Genomic DNA, 19,911 nt, shown 5'->3' on the forward strand with positions numbered 1-19,911 from the left:
GAGTGAGGTTTGACCTGGCGGCAACGGCACGTACTGGTAATGGCTACTTTCCTGGATGACGGGTGTAAGCCGTCAGATCGGCGGAAACGATGGCGATTTGACGTTGATGTGTTCATAGTCATGACAATGGTGTATTGTTTCAAACTGTGACACTTAATCTTGCCATATACGAGCATCTACTATCAGAAAACCAATGTCAGAAGTGGTTCGACCATTTTCAGAACACCAGTTGTAGTTGCTTGCATCTATGAAACATTTTTCAACAGTTAGATAGAATATTAGTTTGTAATGGCATTAAGATCAATCGCCCATAACTGGTTGTTTTCTTGACAGAAATGCTAAAGGGTGTCAGAAGAATTTTTGCCCATTGATCATAAGGCAATTCAAACTTTGCAGCATGCCTCTTGGCAGTCTGAGCATCCGCGGAGAAGCCTGCCTCCCTCAAATTGCAGGTGCCTCTCGCCGACTGGACATATGGGATGCTCATTATTTGCCTCTTAAAACTTTGACATAGCTGTCACGTTGCTGACAGCGCATGAAATATACTCACTTCAGTTACTGGTATAGTGGGTTCGAGTCCCAAAACGACCCTATTATGCACCATGGTTTTCCAGCACCCTATCGTGGTGAACACCATTCTTTCTTTCATCCCACGTTATTTACACCCTGTTTTACTGACATCCCACGTTATTTACACCCTGTTTTACTGACAGCTGTGACACATGCATAAATGTAGTTGCATTTAAAACACACAAGTTGTTTCATCGCTTGGGTTTATGTGTTCTTGCCTGTGGACGAACCGGACATATAAAGTGTAGGTCAATACCTGGAAGGTATTGATTGTGAATCAATCATTAATGCCAATACTGCGGATTCATCAAGAAATATACGAAAGAGATGAATATGTTCCTGACACTGAACATCGACATAGAGATTGATTAAATTGATTTCATTTGTACAATCTATGCACTAACGGTGCTCTCTATTCTTAACACATTATGCTGGACAAAATATCCATACCCTTGCCATAATACCCTTCATGACTGTACCACACACATAGGCAGCAAAGACATTAAAACCTCAATGTCAGAAAATATCCAGCTTAATGCTGAAATTAATTAGATTTCATTCATCTCTTGTGTCATCAATGTCCGACATGTCAGACAGCATCTGGATGTAGTTTGCTTTTACCGCAAACCAACCCTCAAGCTTCCTGAAGTTTGCCTGAAAAAAAACCATACCTTGATATTGTTTATTTATCGACAGCCCGGGGTGCGTGTATTCTATTTTGGAGAACATCTGATCCCTAATCGATACGGTTCCACGAGGGAGGGATTGTACCCAAAGGGGATGGTGGGGGGTAACACGAGGGGGAGTAATACGTGAAGCGTATGAGACAGAAATGAAGGAAACATCTACCCTAATGGGTTTGCTGCCTGATACGCGACTGGAAGACAAATGTCATATCTGGATCAGTGAAGAGTAAGAGAAGATGACATATGCCCAGGACTGAAACTAACGATTAATAATAAACACATGACAAACAGATCTCATATTACTACTGATCTGATATTTCATTAAAAGGATTTTTGTTGTCTAATAATCTTTAAAGAATTGATGTAACATGTAGCTATATTAACAGACTTTTGCTGGTCATGGATCTAATTGGTTCTACATGCTTAACACTTTAACCGATTAATTTTACTACTTTTTACAATTTGGCATCCGAAGACCTGTGAACCACCAAGAGCTTGAATTATCATGAAATATCTTCTAATAAGCTGAAATGGGTCGTGAGTAAGTTGGTAGTGAATGCGTCCTGAAGTAATGCGAGCTCTCAAAAATTATAAGAAATCTCTGCTGAAAGCAGAACCAGCTTTACGATCCGAGTATAACATGGGCATATTATATATTAATTACTATCAAGTAGTGGAAATCCTACGTTTTCCGGAAAAGGTGAGGTCAGAGACAGCCATCTTGAAGTAATAACGTGTGCAGTAACCTGAAACCTTTTTACTCGATATGTATGCACCGTGGCTTCGCTTAGAAAGACCATATCAACATTACGACAGTCGTAACTCCCGGAGTTTAACTAAGATTTAAGATGGTCTTACCACTAAGATAGCTTTGTAAAAAGGGCCGATTAGTCGTAAGGACAATGCCCATTAACTTATTTCTTCCATGTAACTGTTTATTTGAAATGTTCACAATTATATATGCATGTATCTGATAACATTACCAATTCTCAAAAACTCAAAGTTACCCGATTGATGTAAAAGGGTACTGCTTGCCCAGTCATCTAAGGCGAATATTCAGCCTGGGTTCGAAATCAGGTTCGTCCTGAAAATGTTTCGAGTTTAGATACCATCATATGCATAGCCGTGGTCGTGGTTGTTTCACCAAAGTGGTAGACGTCAATGACATGGATCACATTGAGCTTTTGTCATCCATTTAGCTGACACCTTGAGATTGTGCTAAAATACTGCTCAAAACGGCGTTACACTCTATTAACTCACTCACTTATGTGACATAAACAACGCTGGCACGGAACAGTTTATTGTCCTATTGATGGTAATGATAAATGGTGGGTGTACATGTATTCAATTCAATACTTTTGATCGAACCGTCAAGGTGCACTACACAACGCTTGCAGTTAAATTACCCATTAAACCCATAAACAAGCACTAACATGGGGAGATGAAATCTAACTCACAGATCATTACCCACGTGAATATTATACATAGAAACGTACCGTATCTTCAAAAGATAATATTCTCACAGGAACCACGTGCCATAATTCTCCATAAAAGCTACAATTTTCCGTATTCTTTGTTGAATATTGATAACGGTGGGTTTGTATTTTCATTGCAGGATGTGACCTTCGTGCCCCTTTTGGTAATAGTTGCACAAGCAGATGAAGACGACATGGGGCTGACGTTACACGCTTCCGACGCCATATCGACGCTGTGGCGTGATGAAAGACCAAAATGAAACGCTTTCTGTCTCTTTTAAAACCATCGTATGAAAATGACCGTGTGTGTAATCGAACATAAATACCAGTGAGACCGTAGAATGACGATAGAGTGTTTCTAGCAACTCTTCATATGTCATCTCACAGGGCAGAAGATGGAGTGAGAATTCTTTGAGTTTATTTTTGTTTTTTTAGGCTGTTTTGTTCAGTTAGAGCGTCAGGCTGATTAAATAGAGGCGATATCTATGCTGTCATCTCGATGTCTACGTTTGCCCTATACACTGAGGCAACATATTTGGTCATGCATCACCAGGATCTTTCGGTAATACATTTTTCATTCAAGCATATTCCATGTCTTAAGTATCTGGTCTTTTATTTTGGCTCTATTACACAATAATACCGTCGCTCCATTACACCGGCAAGGCATAAATGTTTATGTACTAGCAATATTGCAAAAGTGTTTATAACCACTGAGGCGGAATTGAGTACCACAGTTGGACCTAAGGGAGTTGTATCAGCTTAGAGGGTAAATTGTACCAGTCTTCCATTCCCAAAATACATCAAATTCGTGAAGCTGGTTCTTTCTACACCAAAGATAGCAAATATGTACACTATGACTACATATGAAATGACAACGAATGTCTCCCTAGCGCCCAAACACCATACACAATAGACCGTATATAAATTAACCAATCTGACTCAGCCGACCTTATCTCAAACACAGAACATCCGTCTTTTGACGATATTAATTTGGGAAAGCAAACATTATCTACACTAAGTAGTTATCGTGACATCAACAGCGGATGGAAGAATCAGGGTTGACAAGGAACGATGTTCTTTACCCGGGTGTCACTAAGGCGCTGCTACGATGTAAAAGGAATTGCAATATTCTACCATAACTAGACTTATGATAGCTCGCTCACATCGATATTAGACTGTTTATTTGCCAGATTAATCTAAACATGGTTTCTTTTCTTGTCCAGGATGTAGAAAATGTCAGATGTTTCTTTGTGTCCCCGTCTTATCTAGCATAAGCCGATGATCGACTACGATGTTTAGTTAGGCTGTTTCTATTAACTTCAGCATTAACAAGTCCTGTGTACGCCGACCTAAATATACATCCTTTAGAAGATCAATATAAACTGCTGGTTCTAAAGGTTTTATTCATGTTTTATTACCCCAGTGTAAATGGAACTGAAACTCGTGACAAAGACTTATAAATAAATATCTTTGGCTTTAATTTATCACCTAAAGTGATGAAAGACTGTTTATCTTTGTTCTTGAAATATAAAGTACTACGTGTTGAAGGTGCCTTTGAAGAAAACAGTCACTTTAATCGTTGTTGGTGTGACTCATTTCAACTTTGATATGACGATTTACAAGAAATACAGAGGATGAAGAAACAGAGGATGGTCAGTACTTGAGGCATAACGAGTATGCCTCACGCTTCCACGGCTATCTACCGGAACTAGTACAAAGTAAGAACACGCTATGTCGTAATGCCATTAGGTGACCAATCTACTCACGATCGCTGTTAAAAGAACTTTTTCAGGTTTGATCTAATTCAGGATACCGAGAAGTGGTTATTATGGGTTATTAAGATGGAGAATGTAGCAAGAACGAACAGCATCCATCGAAGTACAATAAATTATAATTACACACAACATTTTAGAATAATGATTATTTGAGTGTTATCAAATTTATATTGATGTGGAAACAGTTAACAAGCATAAAATTTATTTTGAGATTCAAATATCCATTGTTAGTTAGCCTCAGTTGAAAGCCAAGCATTCTACATCTCCATCATGTCTATATATGACTTCACATCTTTATGTCGGACCTACAGTGAATTTCCTTCAGAGAGGACCAGAATAGCGGTTAGCTTTCAAAGCGTCATGTCAGGATAAAAATAACCATTGGAGGCAAATATCAAGATGGCTGGGAAAGGCATGAGTCCGAAATAGTCCCGGATAGGTATGTTTGGCTTAATGTTGTCCCAGCCATTATCTGTGGCTATGGGAGGATGAAGGCTTCCTCAGATATTCATAGGTCTGCGATAGATAATAATAATAACTTAACCAATATATAGATGTGCTCTTAGACATTTAGAGTGAGTGAGTGAGTTAATGCTTTACGTCACATCGGCAGTATTTCAGCCATATCGTGACGATAGACATTTAGAAATAGATTATATATATATACATTAGTTTTAATATGCTTCCTTGTGTACGATGTATTCAATTGACTCTTCATTTGATAACTGTAGAAGCGTTTAGCTTGTATTTGGACGGAGGCTGCGGGAATTGTTGTAGATTCGGAGATATATTGAAAAAATTAGAATGCGTACCGTGTCCAAAACTCGAGCTCATGAAGAAGAGCATTATATTGTCATTAGGTTTCCTCTATATGATCATCAAGAAAATACATATGGATGCTAGCTAATAAGAGATGCTTTTAATACGTGGTTTGGATATCATTTAAGAACAGTTACATATTGTACATGTCAGTATGTTGTACTATCCTAACATTCTGGGACAAAAGAGATCAAATAACTGCATGTGTATCTTTAGAAAAGAACAAAATGAAAACGAAATGAGTGTTTATAATTCCAAAATGTAACCTGTATAAATGTGTGTCAATGTACCACTAGTTTGACTAGCCCAAGCACATTCACTGCGTATGGCTATTACTAGAGCAACTCAGCTTAGAAGGAATACGGATATTGCAATGTTAATGTCATAGTTAAATTCCTCTTTTTAACCAGGATTAAATAAAACCTATGCATAAAGCAGACAGCGTGGCAAGAAAGCTGTTTTAGATATCGAACAATATACTTTTCCCAAACCAATGCTAATTGTAATCTCATGTTAGAGAACTGACTTGGGAGAATCGTGATGGGGCGGTGGCGTAGCCCAGTGGTTAAAGCGTTGGCTCGTCACGCCGAAGACCCGGGTTCGATTCCCCACATGGGTACTATGTATGAAGCCCATTTCCCGGTGTCCCCCGCCTTGATATTGCTGGGATATTGTAAAACCATACTCATTTTCTCTAGAATCGTGATGCATTTGTGTTCCCTGACCCCTTCGTTTGATCCATCGTTTAATTGAAATCTATTGTGAAAAACAAACAACTTAATAAGGTCACCTATTGAATCAGATAACAATGAAACCTTTTGGATTGTTTGAATGGTCAGTGCTGCTTCTACACACGACATATGTCAAGACGATATTGTCTATTACTTTTTGATGCTTGAAAATTATAGACTGATGTAAACAAGTAAAACAAGATATATTACGCAATGAGTACATGATAAATTCAAAATAGTGGGCATGCATTGCAAGCAAGGAACGATCCGGGATTTAGTGAACCAATTTGAACTAGTTTTGTTTATGAGTACTCTAAAGAATCCTTTACCCTCATACATACGACTATTGATAATTTTCATTAAACAAGGTCATTAACCAACAAGAATCTTCTTCTTCTTGCCACCTTAACTACTCTTCGGATTCTTGCCTCTCAGCATTCATTCTGCCACAGGGTGGAACATTTCCAGACAGTCAAGCTAAAAGTATGGAACATGTCTATCTCGTCAGTTAGTAGGATCAGACACTACATTACAGAGGACTGTGGCCAATGGCGCTATCTCTGACAGCAAGGGCGTGTTATTAAGACATATACTCACGGCCGTGACGTGTTAAGAAAATAGGCTTAAGACAGGTATCACCTTGCAGTGGTTTGGATGAGACACGAGTGGCAACTTGATTACTCGATGATGTTTGGGTAAGGATATCGCCTGTGTGGCCATGGCGCGAAGCATCTTTCCGAGACCCCGGGGCACGCATTAGGACAGTAAGAAACGCTGGTTCCATAATAGTCCCCGCATTTGCACGTTACCGTCAACTCTTTGGTTTGCCATCGGCGTTAAAAACCTTACAATATAATACATGTTTGTGATCAGTTTAATTATCTGTTGAAAGCCGAACTAGGGATACGGAAATTGTTTCCAGAAACAGAGTCTCGTATGGAATATATCAGTAAATATTTAAATATAGCACCAGGCAATATATCTTGAATATCTGCTCGCAGAATTGTATGGTGCACTGTTGCACACATTTATTTGTCTGATTTTCCTCTTGTGAAGCATGTCAAGACTCATGATGAAAACAAGACATTCGAAAGTGTCCTTAAACGAGCCAAGGTTGTTGGACACAATCTTTATGTTAATGTTGATTTTGTTGATGGTTCCGTACTGCTGGATGGTACAGAAATAAGTTTCAACCAAGCAAAGTGCCATATCAAGTCCGCCCAGACTGAATTATTCAAGGAGAGGCTATATGAACGACCACTGCATCGCGTTTATGTGTAGTGTGTTGATAAGATCAGCAACCCTGCAGAGTACTTCGCTTGGATGAAATCGGCTGCCTGAAAACTGAAACAGATGGCTTTCTGTTTGTTGCCCAGGACCAGTCACTTCCCACTCAAAGTGTACATCAAAATGTAAATGTGAAATGTAGATGATCTAATAAATCATGTAGACTGTCCAACACATTGTCAGTGGATGCCCAGCTTTGGCACAAATACAGTATCTTAAACGACATGATGGACTGGACATTTTATTACCGTCTTCGCCATATGCATGCTTGTGGTTTTGACACAGAGGTCCATCCGTGGTACGACCCAGAATTGTAGAGGGCGTAATGGAAAATGATACATACAAAATTCTTTGGATTAGGCCCGTATACAGCCTCAGACGTATCCAGACCAATAAACCTGATCCTGTCCTTTTTTATAAATCCAATGAAATCATTTTAATCATTGAATTTCTGTCCCTTTTGACACTAATGTGATTGACAAGATTCAGGAAAAACATGGCAAATATGCGGACCTCGCTTACGAAATGTCACGCTTGCATCTCAAGTACGAAGTTGTCCGACTCCCCATTGTCCTCGGTGCCTTAGGTTTGGTACCTCCCAATCTGTTGAATGACATTGGGAGAGTACTCTGGTGTGCTGCCACGAATACAGCCTGTCTGACAATCTGAGTAATGCAGAAGGCTGCAGTGTTGGGGAGTCTTCACATTCTCCGCAAAGATCCGGGTGGGTATGACTAGGCAGCGCAAAGCAATGAAATATTATTAGCCCTGTCATTGAATCAGTGTGTACTCGATGTTTGCACATAATAACTGAAAATTATTTGAACCGAGGAACGTAGCAGTTGTACCCCCGGAATGATTCTTGGGCCAAAGAGATCTTGTTATCTTTGGCGTGACCCCTAGGCTACCCCGGCATTGAACATGTAATAAGTGTCTACAATATGTGACATGGCTCAAAGTGTGCCTTTGTACCCCAATGACGTTGTTCATGCTATCAACCACTGGTTTGACGAACCCATGCTCGATAATATACACTTGTTGTTCGATATAATTATATACTTATATACAATATACTTATACTTCTTCCAAACCAATGCCAAATTAAAGCTTATGTCAGAGAGCCGGTTTCTGGGATTGTAAGTGATCATGCACTTGTGTTCCGTGACCCTTCGTCTGATCTATGGCTCAATTGAATACGAATGACATTTAAAGGAACAACGTTCTATATTGAATATATCAATAATTATAATATCCAAAACTATGTCATGGATATCAGGTCTAATAGTACAGGGAATCTCCGGGCACCTATTGAATTACATTATATCTACCGGATTCCTTTCAAACGTCCTGACTGCTTTAAATCTACTGTGTACTTCTCCAATGCCAGTGCTGCATTAAATCTGCCTATTACCTGACAGTTGAAAGGACTACTTTATTCTGAACATAAAAAATTGTTGAAATCGCGTGTGCCAGGCAAGAATTTTTATTAAAGCAATAAATATAACTTTGTATGAGATACTTAGGTCTCCTTAAGATTCGAACATGACTTTATCCATTGGGGAGTACGTGGTGGCATGGTCGTGTGTAAACATACACTGGCGTAAACATAATGTTCCAGTGAGTTTACAGTCGGATCACATGGCGTTATGAGGCGAAACGTCATGATAAAGAAAATACAAATAAACAGCAAGAGATTCCGTTAACCAGGCAATTAATTCGCATAAACCGAAAAATTAGGCCACGCCTAACGCACTACAGTTTCCTGATTGGCTAATAACAGAATGGGTGGGGTTTGTGTTGCATTTTTGCGCTGAACGATGTCGCTCATTTCGTACTGTTGTCTACAGTTTTTCTGTGGTAATTATAAAAAAGCAGTCTGTACAGTTATTATTGTTGGCCTGCCTATTCATATTTGGGGAGTCTTCACATTCTCCGCAAAGATCTGGGTGGGTGTATGACTAGGCAGCGCAAAGCAATGCAATATTATTAGCCCTGTCATTGTATCAGTGTGTACTCGATGTTTGCACATAACTGAATAACTGAAAATAATTGAAACCGAGGAACGTAGCAGTTGTATCCCCGGAATGATTCTTGGGCCAAAGAGATCTTGTTTATCTTTGGCGTGACCCCTCGGCTACCACGCCATTGAACTTGTAATAAGTGTCTACAATATGTGACATGGCTCAAAGTGTGCCTTTGAATATATATATATATATATATATATATATATATATATATATAAACCAATGCTAACTTTAAGCTTATGTCAGAGAGCACGTTTCTGGGTTCGTGAGTGATCATGCACTTGTGTTCCGTGACACACACACACCCCCCCCCCCCCCCCCACCCCACACCCCCACCCCCACCCCACCCACACACACACACACACCCCTTCGTCTGATCTATGGCTCAATTAAAACTACAGTAAAATGACCGAACTAGGAATACGAATGAATTGACTTCAACATGCTTTTTGCGAAACAACCAGTGTGCACACTTGGCGTGCACCCCAACACGGATTTGCACAGGGTGCACACAGGTTTAAACGTTCAATCTTTCAAAAACACTAAACACACTCAAGTCAATTCTTAAATAAACTGTAGAACATGCACCTCGCTGGTGAAAAAAGGGCTTGTGCAGACATGTCATTTGTGTCTAAAATGATTGTACAAGCTGGAATTAAATGTTACACCGTCACTTGCGTCACCACGCTGGCCTGCAGGTACCACCAGCAAGGAAACAGAATCAACGGTGAAGCTCAACCAATATTTGCTCATACAATATTGGTTATGGGAAATTGATAACCTCCCCATCACGTAGGGAGTAAATGCATCAAGTACGTGGACAAGCAGGGTAGCACGATCGCAGAAGGCCTAACTGCAACATGCTTTGTTCAAAGAATAAGATGTCAAGACGTTAGGTTTCTATGTGAAAGAGCACACCGTGGTTAAAGTACAGCTTTCTCATTGGTATGAAACCATTCATGGAAATACGTGATTTGTCCATGTTTACAAACTACCTGTTAAAATAAGATATGGGTGAGTGAGTTTTTTTCACTCCGCTTTTAGCAATATTCCAGCAATGCCACGGCGGGGGACAACGGAAATGATTTTCATACATTTTACATGTGGGGAATCGAACCAGGGCTTCGGCGTGACGAGCGAACGCTTTACCCACTAAATTACCCCACTGCCTCTAAAAAAAAGCCAAGATGCTCCATGTGGTATGGTATGCATACACGTACTTAAGGGTCTATTGAGTCGGACGGGGCATCCATTTTATGTTATTCTGGATTTTAGTCTAAATATCACCCTCATCTCCTGTTGAAATCAGAAGGTTATCTTATTCTCGATGACAGATGTCTTTGCAACAACTGACCCCAATATAAATTAAATTAAATTTAAATTAAACATGTTTCAAATCATCTGCTACTATACAAGCAATATAGGACCTGTTTAGTGTGATACTGTAAACGAACTAATCTGATACAGCTGGTACCATGGGTGACTATAGAACCCCGTTATACATAATGTCTGTCAGGCAATAACGGCTCACAGTACACCTGCGACTGCTATAATACATTGAAACACTGTCCAAAACGGTGTAACCCAACTCGCTCACTCATGCAAAGACGATTACTGATCAAGGAGTGGGCAAGGGTGGCCCAGTCGTCTAAGGTGCCGCAATTCGCTGTGCAGAGTTGCATACCTTGGGCACCCCAGAAACCCGGTTTGCCCCGATTATGTCTCAATGTTCGTCAGTACCATATCCGTGCTAGAGGGTTTCACCAAAGAGACCCGCATCACTTCGGACTTTCCTGCCGCATGAAGCTGACAAGCCTTGATATATCTGGAACACTCACTCACTCACTCACTTACTCACTCACTCACAGCATACAAAACAAAGAAAAGGGTGTAGCTGAAAGGGTTGTCAGATAAACATCGCTGTGACCAGTTGCAAAACCTGTCATTATATAGACAATCGATTTCGTTGGTTTTTTTTGCATTTAATACGAGCATATTACTTTGTAGATATCAAAGTTTTCCATCAGAGAATTTAAACACGGTACAATTTCAAAACTTTGTTATGGAAATATAAAGAAAACGTCATTTATGTTTCCATTTGTATAGAATGCTGAATACGCCGATAAATTACGCCGATTAGCCACTCACTCACGATCCATCTACCTCTATACTCAATGTCTTCTGAATGCAAGTGATTCAGTCACACAGAAACTGGCCTCATCAGTATGAACTATACAAAAACTTAGTTAAGTGTTCCTTCGTACAAAACTTACAAGATGGTAAATCGTGTCAACAGGTAAACCCAAGACATAAACACCACAAGTATGTCCTATAATGACGACCAAACTACATATAAATGGAACATTGAACCTACCAAAGGCTGTGAATATGTGAAATATAGTACAGTGTATATAACAACCAAACAATTGCGATGGGAAGAATGAGACAAGAGTGGCTTAGCTTTGTCTTACAGAGGGAAAACAAATCAATGAACTGCCAGCAATAGAGCCATAGATGGAGAAACATCAATTCAGGTGCCGTTACCGTGTGCTGCAGGCACTGACTATGTTTGTCAGAGGCTCAGATCAAACGTCTTTAAGAATTGTGTTTCTTCTTCAGATATTGTCCACACGTCACTCAGACATATAACAACAGAGGGACGGGTGACCAGTGGTTTGAGGGTGTAGCTTGTTCTACAGAAATGGGTCTTAAGGATCCGCTATTTGATTTTGTTCGAATCCCGATTATGCCCGTTGAGTTATCAATTCCTGATTTATGGATATCTACTGTTCTGTATTCAGAGTATTAAACCTATTCTCCGAATCGTAGTTTGAAAATCTTGAGGAGGTAATCTAACTTTCCGGTTGAAAGGAGAATGCGATGTGTGCAATTTATTGAGCAAGGCGCACTTAACATCTACCGCGCCAAACACTCACTGTCTTTACAGTGTAACATTCATCAGGGATAAGTAAAAGTATTAACTTTTTAAATTATTATACCCACATATGGATAAAATGATTATTTATTAGACAACTTTATCATTTCAATGGGCTAGGGTTAGAGGGCTTATGTTTTTTTAGCAAATAGATAAAAACTGTTGCATTTACGCATTTCATTTACAAGCAGTGACATTCCATTGATGACCTGATATGAAATGAAATGAGGTAAGAATGCAGCGAAGTCATTATTCAAAGGACGTTTCGGCGCTACTCATTCACTTTTACCGGTTAGCATTACTGATTTTTTTACGTTTTGGTTGATATGTATTATTCACTGTATTTGGCGATTTGACTCCCTGATTGTCCACTGCAGCGTTTAGTTATGGCGATGGATTGACTTAACATTTGTTTCAAAAGGACTGATACACTACAGTTTGCGTTGCATAGTGAACACTGCATCTCAGCAGACATCCTTGATCAATGTGGTATATTTTACAACCTGCATTGATTTTGGCTTCCACCCTATACTAAGTAAAATGTAACCACTCACTCATTTATATAACAAAACACATGATAGAACACTGTGCTGGTCTGTCGGTTCCACAAATGTAGCTTACAACTGATTTAATGTAAATAATCTTTTTGATATTAACATAACGGTCTGTCAAAAAATCATTAATACCAGTTTATCTATAATCTAACATAAACCCTTGTGTCCCCTAAATGTAGTGCCATACCTTGTTTATATCTCTCAGATTGCTTCCAACACTATCTTCAATATTTTGTCCTTTTTTTATAAAGAACAGCTTGTGATAACCGGATTGAATTACTTCCATATATTAATGATAAATGCCAAATGTGAAGATTTAAAAAATTAAGAGTACCTCGATGAAATAAGAAAGATTAATATCGTACCTGAATTTAGCAATGTCAAGAAAACCTGCAAGTTGGCAGAGTTAATACTGGTGCCTTACAACTGTGTTATTTCTGTACTTGTTATCGGGAGTAGCTTCACGCTAACAGTCGATATTCTGCTACACAAATATAGCTCATCTGTTCGCGTAGCTTCTACAATCCCGATAATTAGTAGTTCGGCCAAGATTCCACATGACATGTTTGTGAAGCAAATAACAGGGTACAATGAAATCGTTTTGAACTCACCTCATAAACATGACCACTCCAACTCGGGCAATGTCTTTTTGAATGATCTGCCATGTGTCCAGCACAATCTCTTTCTGTCTCTCTGTAAACTCGGGTCGTTCTTCAGGTAAACCCCGAGGGGAGGGGACAGCCTGCCCCTCCCCTGTATCCTGGGGGAGGTATTTCTTTCCGCTCCCCCTGGATCGCTTGCTATCTGAACGTATTGTCATAGATTTGAGTTTCTTGGAATTAAAACATCCCATCATTTTCAAGGCAGATTGTCCGATGGACGGATAACACTATCAGCAACTTGTATCCACGTGGTGTACACCACAACGTCCGATGTCAGGTTCACAGTCACATCATAGTGACAATTAATCTTCAAACACCACCATTGAACAAACACCGGTATTGATCATAACACGCGGTGCCTACGTCAGGCTCGCGCAGAAACCTTATGTGTCATCCGCGTCTTCTCACGGCAATAATAAAGCGATCTCCCTTACCGACTGCACGTTATGGGTAAAATGGATACACTTGACAGCAGCAAAACACGATATGATTTGCTATTTCGCTGGTCCTTCAAACCTTCGCCAAGTAATAAACATGTTCCGCGTCATCCCTTTACCGCATTAACTCGACCACGACATAATAAACTCGGACCTACTGTTTGCAGTTGCCGGGAAACTTAAGCCTTTTTGCAACAAAAACAGACTCCCCATGAAAAGTTGAACATCCGGTGTATTAAATCTGTGATCAGAGAGTTAAGTTCAAACAGATTGTCAGCTTCATTTTTTGCAAGTCAAACTGCAGTAGCCCCGGTCCACGTGTGACGGTTCCTAAATACCTGGAAGTGGTAGACAAGGCTTACTTGTAAAGGTTGGTTGCATACCTGTGGCACTGCGCGGGACTTAGCTTCATTACTCCGGCAACGCTATCAAATGATGTCGTTCTTACTTCACGCGGCAATTCCAGCTGAAGAACGTGTTCCTGGAAACCCAGGCCCTGCCCGCTATTGTTAATACTCAGTCGAGGACCTGCCAGGTCAGCTGGCCTTTAAGACTGCGCTGGGCAATGCCGATGTGTTTACCTGTTGCTGTGCACGCAAGCTTTATATCCCACCTGTGGATAAGGTCATCATTTAATGCGCTGACATACACCAGCGCATTCGTGATAACCCTGTGCGGTGGGTTGAGGCACGTGGGGATCTGTATCAAGCCTTGCAATGCTCCCAGACCTGCTTTCTGCTTTGAATGAAGATAGGGAAATTGATAAACTTAACTAAAGTGTGAATCAATTTACCCGAGGCGTGGTGTTACCGCGGCAGCGTCGATGTCTACTGCAAGGTCGGCATCAACACGACGCACGCCACATGGCTACACACAATTATGTTCAAGATGGAAGAACCCTTAGAAAGTATCTGAAACGTTTCTGTGGAAACCAGCAAAGGTTTTAAATGTCCACCTGATACTTCTTTCGTCAGCCTTATTCACGTCCCTGCAGAACCCATGCTGTTGTCTGATAACAGCACACTGGCGATCATGTACTGCCCGCTGCTAGTGCCGACTACCGACAGTGCAAAACATAACGGTAATTTTAGGAATATTATAACGGTGGAATCAACAACAAAACGCCACAGAACAGAGTCTAACTTTCTTCTATACGTATTAATGAAACTGACAAATACGGCTTCGGTTCTTGTTCTCGGAACCGACACCGCTACGTTCGATCAATATACGCGTTTTGAGGTTGACGGACAACTGCTGTGTTTTTCAGGCTCACGTGTATTATTGAGTTTAGGCGTCCCTTCAAGCGGTCATACATATTGCTCTTAAGGAATGAAAGAATATGAAAAAGCGAGTAATAGCATTGTGGACTAAGAGCAGTTAAGCATGGCACGTTCAGAATCATTAGATTATATTTGAGAGGGTCAGCTTTTAAAACGTTCATTCGGTTCGCCATTACGCAGAACAGTACACGCGGTCACATATTTAGTACACACTGTCGCGTATAAAGTATAAATCGTGACATTATATAGCACACCTTGTCCACAAATAGAACACTTGGTCACACTTATTGTACTATTGCTGAGTGCGGCGTAAAAGAGCAAACAAACAAACAGATGGTACACATTGTCAGATTTGCAGTGCGGTTTGTCAAAGATTTTTTGCACATACATTATACTACGTTTATAACGAACACGCTTATAACGAACTGACGGATATAACGAACTGTTTTTTGGCCCCGTCCATTTGATGTATATATGCTGTGTATGTGCTTATAACGAACTACGGTTATTACGAACTAAATTTAGTGGTCCCTTTAAGTTCGTTATAACCGTAGTTTACTGTATATACTATACATCGCCACGCATAGTCTCGTGTCATTCTGTTCTAACGTACACCGTCCTACAAAGTCGAAACCCACATTGAGACAGCGTATACATACTCATATCCAATCCACATATATTTAGGAATAAATTTCACTCCAAAGCTCCCAAACGTCATGCGTAAAGTTGCCATCATACATGATCGCGTGCACATACCCACTCTGAAGAATAATGTTGTCAAGATGCGGTCACATGTGCGTAAGACTTCTAATACCCTTTTCTGTGACTTTGTAAAGGAACTGCATTTAAATTCATAACGGTTCGGTAATTTGTATGTGTCGGCAAATAGGGACGTTAGTCGTAGGTGTGAATACCATTTTGGTGAAACCAGCGAACGAGGATTTGGTGCTGAGATACAAAAGACCGTAAACAGGTCGAATCTGGAATTGAATCCACCATCTTTGGGGTTCAACGAATTGTGGGGCTCGGACTCCCTGTTCCATTCGTTCCTCCGCGGAACTAAAGGCACTAGGTCATAGGTTATGATGTAAGCGACGGAATCAGCCGAACGAACTGAAACGGAACGGAGGAGAGTAGCAGCGTAGATTAGGTCACGATACGCGCGGGTTATCACTCCGTTTATTACATACAGAGCCTTATCACCATCAAGCCGTTGCATGTTTATAACCCCACGTAAGAGGTGATCATGATGTGCCTGGAAGGAAATCGGCAGTTTAAAGATGAAAAGAGCTTTCTCACTTTCCACATCATATTATCAAGCTGTCATTAAAATGCAGTGACGTCAAGTGACGGCAGCTGGTTGAACTTGTCACGTACTGTATGATGTGCTTACAACATCAAGAACCTATATTCACGATACGGAAAATAATTCGAAGAACTTAGCGAACGTTTCATTGATTCGTTTCAACTTCCAGGCTTTATGGTTGTCCTGGGAAAGATTCAGTTAAAGTTATAATGGCCTCGAGATAGTAAGATGGACTGGCCCGTACCGGATGACTTTCCATATGAATATGTTGTATTGGTTACCTCGAGAGAATAGGCTGACTCTGAATATATTGACTGGGTACGGTACTGTTCCTGATGACTTCGTTTGGTTGAATGGTGCATCGGGGACCAAAGGGTTAAGGCGCCGCAATTCCAGTGCTCGTTGGTTTTACCAAAATGGTAATATCGAACGACCTCTTTCATTTTGGATTTTCATCCACGATGAGACAAAACGTGATATTACTAAATTAATCTTCAATTAAGCATTAAATTCAGTTTAAATTAAAGGGAACACTTTGTCCATAAATAAATAAAATAAATAAATCACCCAATCAAATACAGTAATCGGTTACTGAAGTGGGGGCACGGGTGGCCCAGTTGTCTAAAGCGCCGCGATTCGCTGTGCAGAGTTGCGTCCCTTGGGCACACCAGAAACCTATGATTTTGGGCTCGAATGCCGGTTCGCCCCAATTATGTTTCCAGGTTTGTCAGCACCATACCCGTGCTCGTGGGTTTCACCGAAGTGGTAAACGTCTGAGACCTGCATCACTTCGGGCTTCCCTCCCAAGTTAAGCTGACACGCCGAGATATAACTGGAATACTCTAAAAGGCGGCGTTAAACCCAACTCACTCACTCATTACTGAAGTGCAAAACGTCAGCTTAATGGATTCGGGGACGAAACGGCTCACAGCTGCTTTTCGAAAGATTTCGACAGCAAGTCAACACGAATAGACATATATCGAAACATAATTGGATCATTTCAACAAACTTGACCCAGATACTTTAACAAGTGTCAAACTGCTCCTCAGCCACTGAAACGCGACAGAGTTTAATCTTCTTACACTGGCATTCCCAATACTGATCGACACCCAGGCCGAACAATCAATCGTTTACGAGACTAATGATTGATCCGACGGCATCCACCAGGAATACATAAACTTTCCAATATTCGAACGCTCGAACCTGGTCATAGTTTTTTTATTTCAAGGACCGTTCAATTGTCGGACACGTATAACAAGTTCCATCAAAGATGAGCTGGCATGCGCCATTTGCAACACTTTACAACCAACGTCAGTTTAGAACATGTTAAAGCGTCGTGTGCTATCAGGGTTGTAAACGTCAAGTTTATTGATGAAACATATGCTAACTACTCGCAAATAAAACTGACATTTGTACTGGAAATCTGTGTCAAATCGACAACCAAACTGACGTCCTATATTTGTGAAGTGAAACGCGATCGTATTGAAAAGCTTGCTGACATTTCAGGATGGGCAAATCCTCTGTTTAATCAAGTTCAGTACCACATTGACAAGCTGTCTTGGCGCATGTTCAGAAATAGTATGTGTATCATACGGAACTAATGCTTCTAGAAATTTCCATATTGTTAAATTTCAGGAGAATAAGCTTGACGATAAGACAGTGTGCGAATGTATTGGTTTGTGCGCACGTAGCTCACATCGTGCATTGGGTACAGATGAATAAGCAAGGACAGTAACATCATCACAATGACCTTTACAGAATAATCATCGCTGAGCAACGACGCAATTCGAACTCACTCTATCTATCGTATTTAATAATAACAGCGACAAAGCCCTTTCAATATATTTCCATCGCAAAAAATTCTACTAAAAGCAGAGTCCATTGTTCGATTCCGACTGTAACAAAACATGTGTTTTTTGGTGTTCGCGAAAAGGTGACAGTGACCTGCCCCTCTGGTGCATTTTTTCATTAGATATGTTGCGCAAGATCCGATTCGCATTAAAGGCTCATGTTTTCATACATTCTGATAGAGAACTATTTCACTCACTTATATCTTTAGATATGTTATCGACCGCATTTTACGTCGATTTTATCAATAACCATTATCTCTGTTCAAATCGTGACTTCATAATTAACTTTTAAATTTTACTTAATTTGATTAATAGACATAGTTATATATCAGTAACTTCCACACATTGACTCAACGTGTCAAACGCTGCCATTGATGTCCTTCTCAAATAGACTCGTTTATTTTGTGTTTATCGTGTGTTCGTACGTGATTCTATAAAATCGGTTTTAAGTCGACATTTGTTCGTGCTTCTCGTTGGTGATCGGCAAACCAGGGTATTTATTGTCATTTTTTTGGGGTGGATTTGGTAATATGTGTCGCTAAAGAGACGCTGCATAAAACCGGAGGGTCTGTGTGCAGTGAATGTGTGTATTTCCTGCATAGTGTTAGCAATTTATTCAGTTTGTGTAATTCCATGCTCGAGGGTACATATTGTAGTGAAAATGTGTTCCGTGAAGGAATTTATATTACACTCTAAATTCGTTAAAGGATTTGTATCACAGTGGATGCTGGTGTTTCGTGTTGGTGTGTATGTATGACAGTGGACGCTGGTGTTCCGTGTTGGTGTGCATGTATGACAGTGAAGATGTGTGTTCCGTGTTGGTGTGTATGTATGACAGTGAAGATGTGTGTTCCGTGTTGGTGTGTATGTATGACAATGAAGATGTGTGTTCCATGTTGGTGTATATGTATGTCAGTGAAGGTGCGTGTTCCGTGTTGGTATGTATGTATGACAGTGAAGGTGTGTGTTCCGTGTTGGTGTGTATGTAAGACAGTGAAGGTGTGTGTTCCGTGTTGGTGTGTATGTATGACAGTGAAGGTGTGTGTTCCGTGTTGGTGTGTATGTAAGACAGTGAAGGTGTGTGTTCCGTGTTGGTGTGCATGTATCACAGTGACTGTGTGTGTTCCGTGTTGGTATGTATGTATGACAGTGAAGGTGTGCGTTCCGTGTTGGTGTGTATGTATGTCAGTGAAGCTGTGTGTTCCGTGTTGGTGTGTATGTATGACAGTGAAGATGTGTGTTCCGTGTTGGTGTGTATGTATGACAATGAAGATGTGTGTTCCATGTTGGTGTATATGTGTCACAGTGAAGGTGTGTCTTCCGTGTTGGTGTGTATGCCTCACAGTGAAGGTGTGTCTGCCGTGTTGGTGTGCACGTATCACAGTGAAGGTGTGTGTTCCGTGTTGGTGTGTATGTATGACAGTGAAGGTGTGTGTTCCGTGTTGGTGTGTATGTAAGACAGTGAAGGTGTGTGTTCCGTGTTGGTGTGCATGTATCACAGTGACTGTGTGTGTTCCGTG

The 19,911-nt window shown here is 40.5% G+C and overlaps 1 protein-coding gene across 1 annotated transcript in view; it reads right to left on the reverse strand.

Annotated features, from left to right (window-relative positions):
* LOC124152464 (non-symbiotic hemoglobin 1-like) overlaps positions 1 to 14,870 on the reverse strand; it is a 61,480-nt gene extending 46,610 nt beyond the window's left edge. Inside the window, exon 1 of the mRNA XM_046525407.2 lies at positions 13,468 to 14,870. Within this exon, the coding sequence (XP_046381363.1) occupies positions 13,468 to 13,712 (245 nt within the window). The 5' untranslated portion in view covers positions 13,713 to 14,870. The remainder of the gene's footprint in view (positions 1 to 13,467) is intronic.
* Positions 14,871 to 19,911: the final 5,041 nt, after the last annotated feature.

The sequence above is a fragment of the Haliotis rufescens genome, unplaced genomic scaffold, assembly GCF_023055435.1.
Source record: "Haliotis rufescens isolate VD_foot unplaced genomic scaffold, xgHalRufe1.0.p SCAF_74, whole genome shotgun sequence".
Taxonomy (NCBI): Eukaryota; Metazoa; Mollusca; class Gastropoda; order Lepetellida; family Haliotidae; genus Haliotis; species Haliotis rufescens.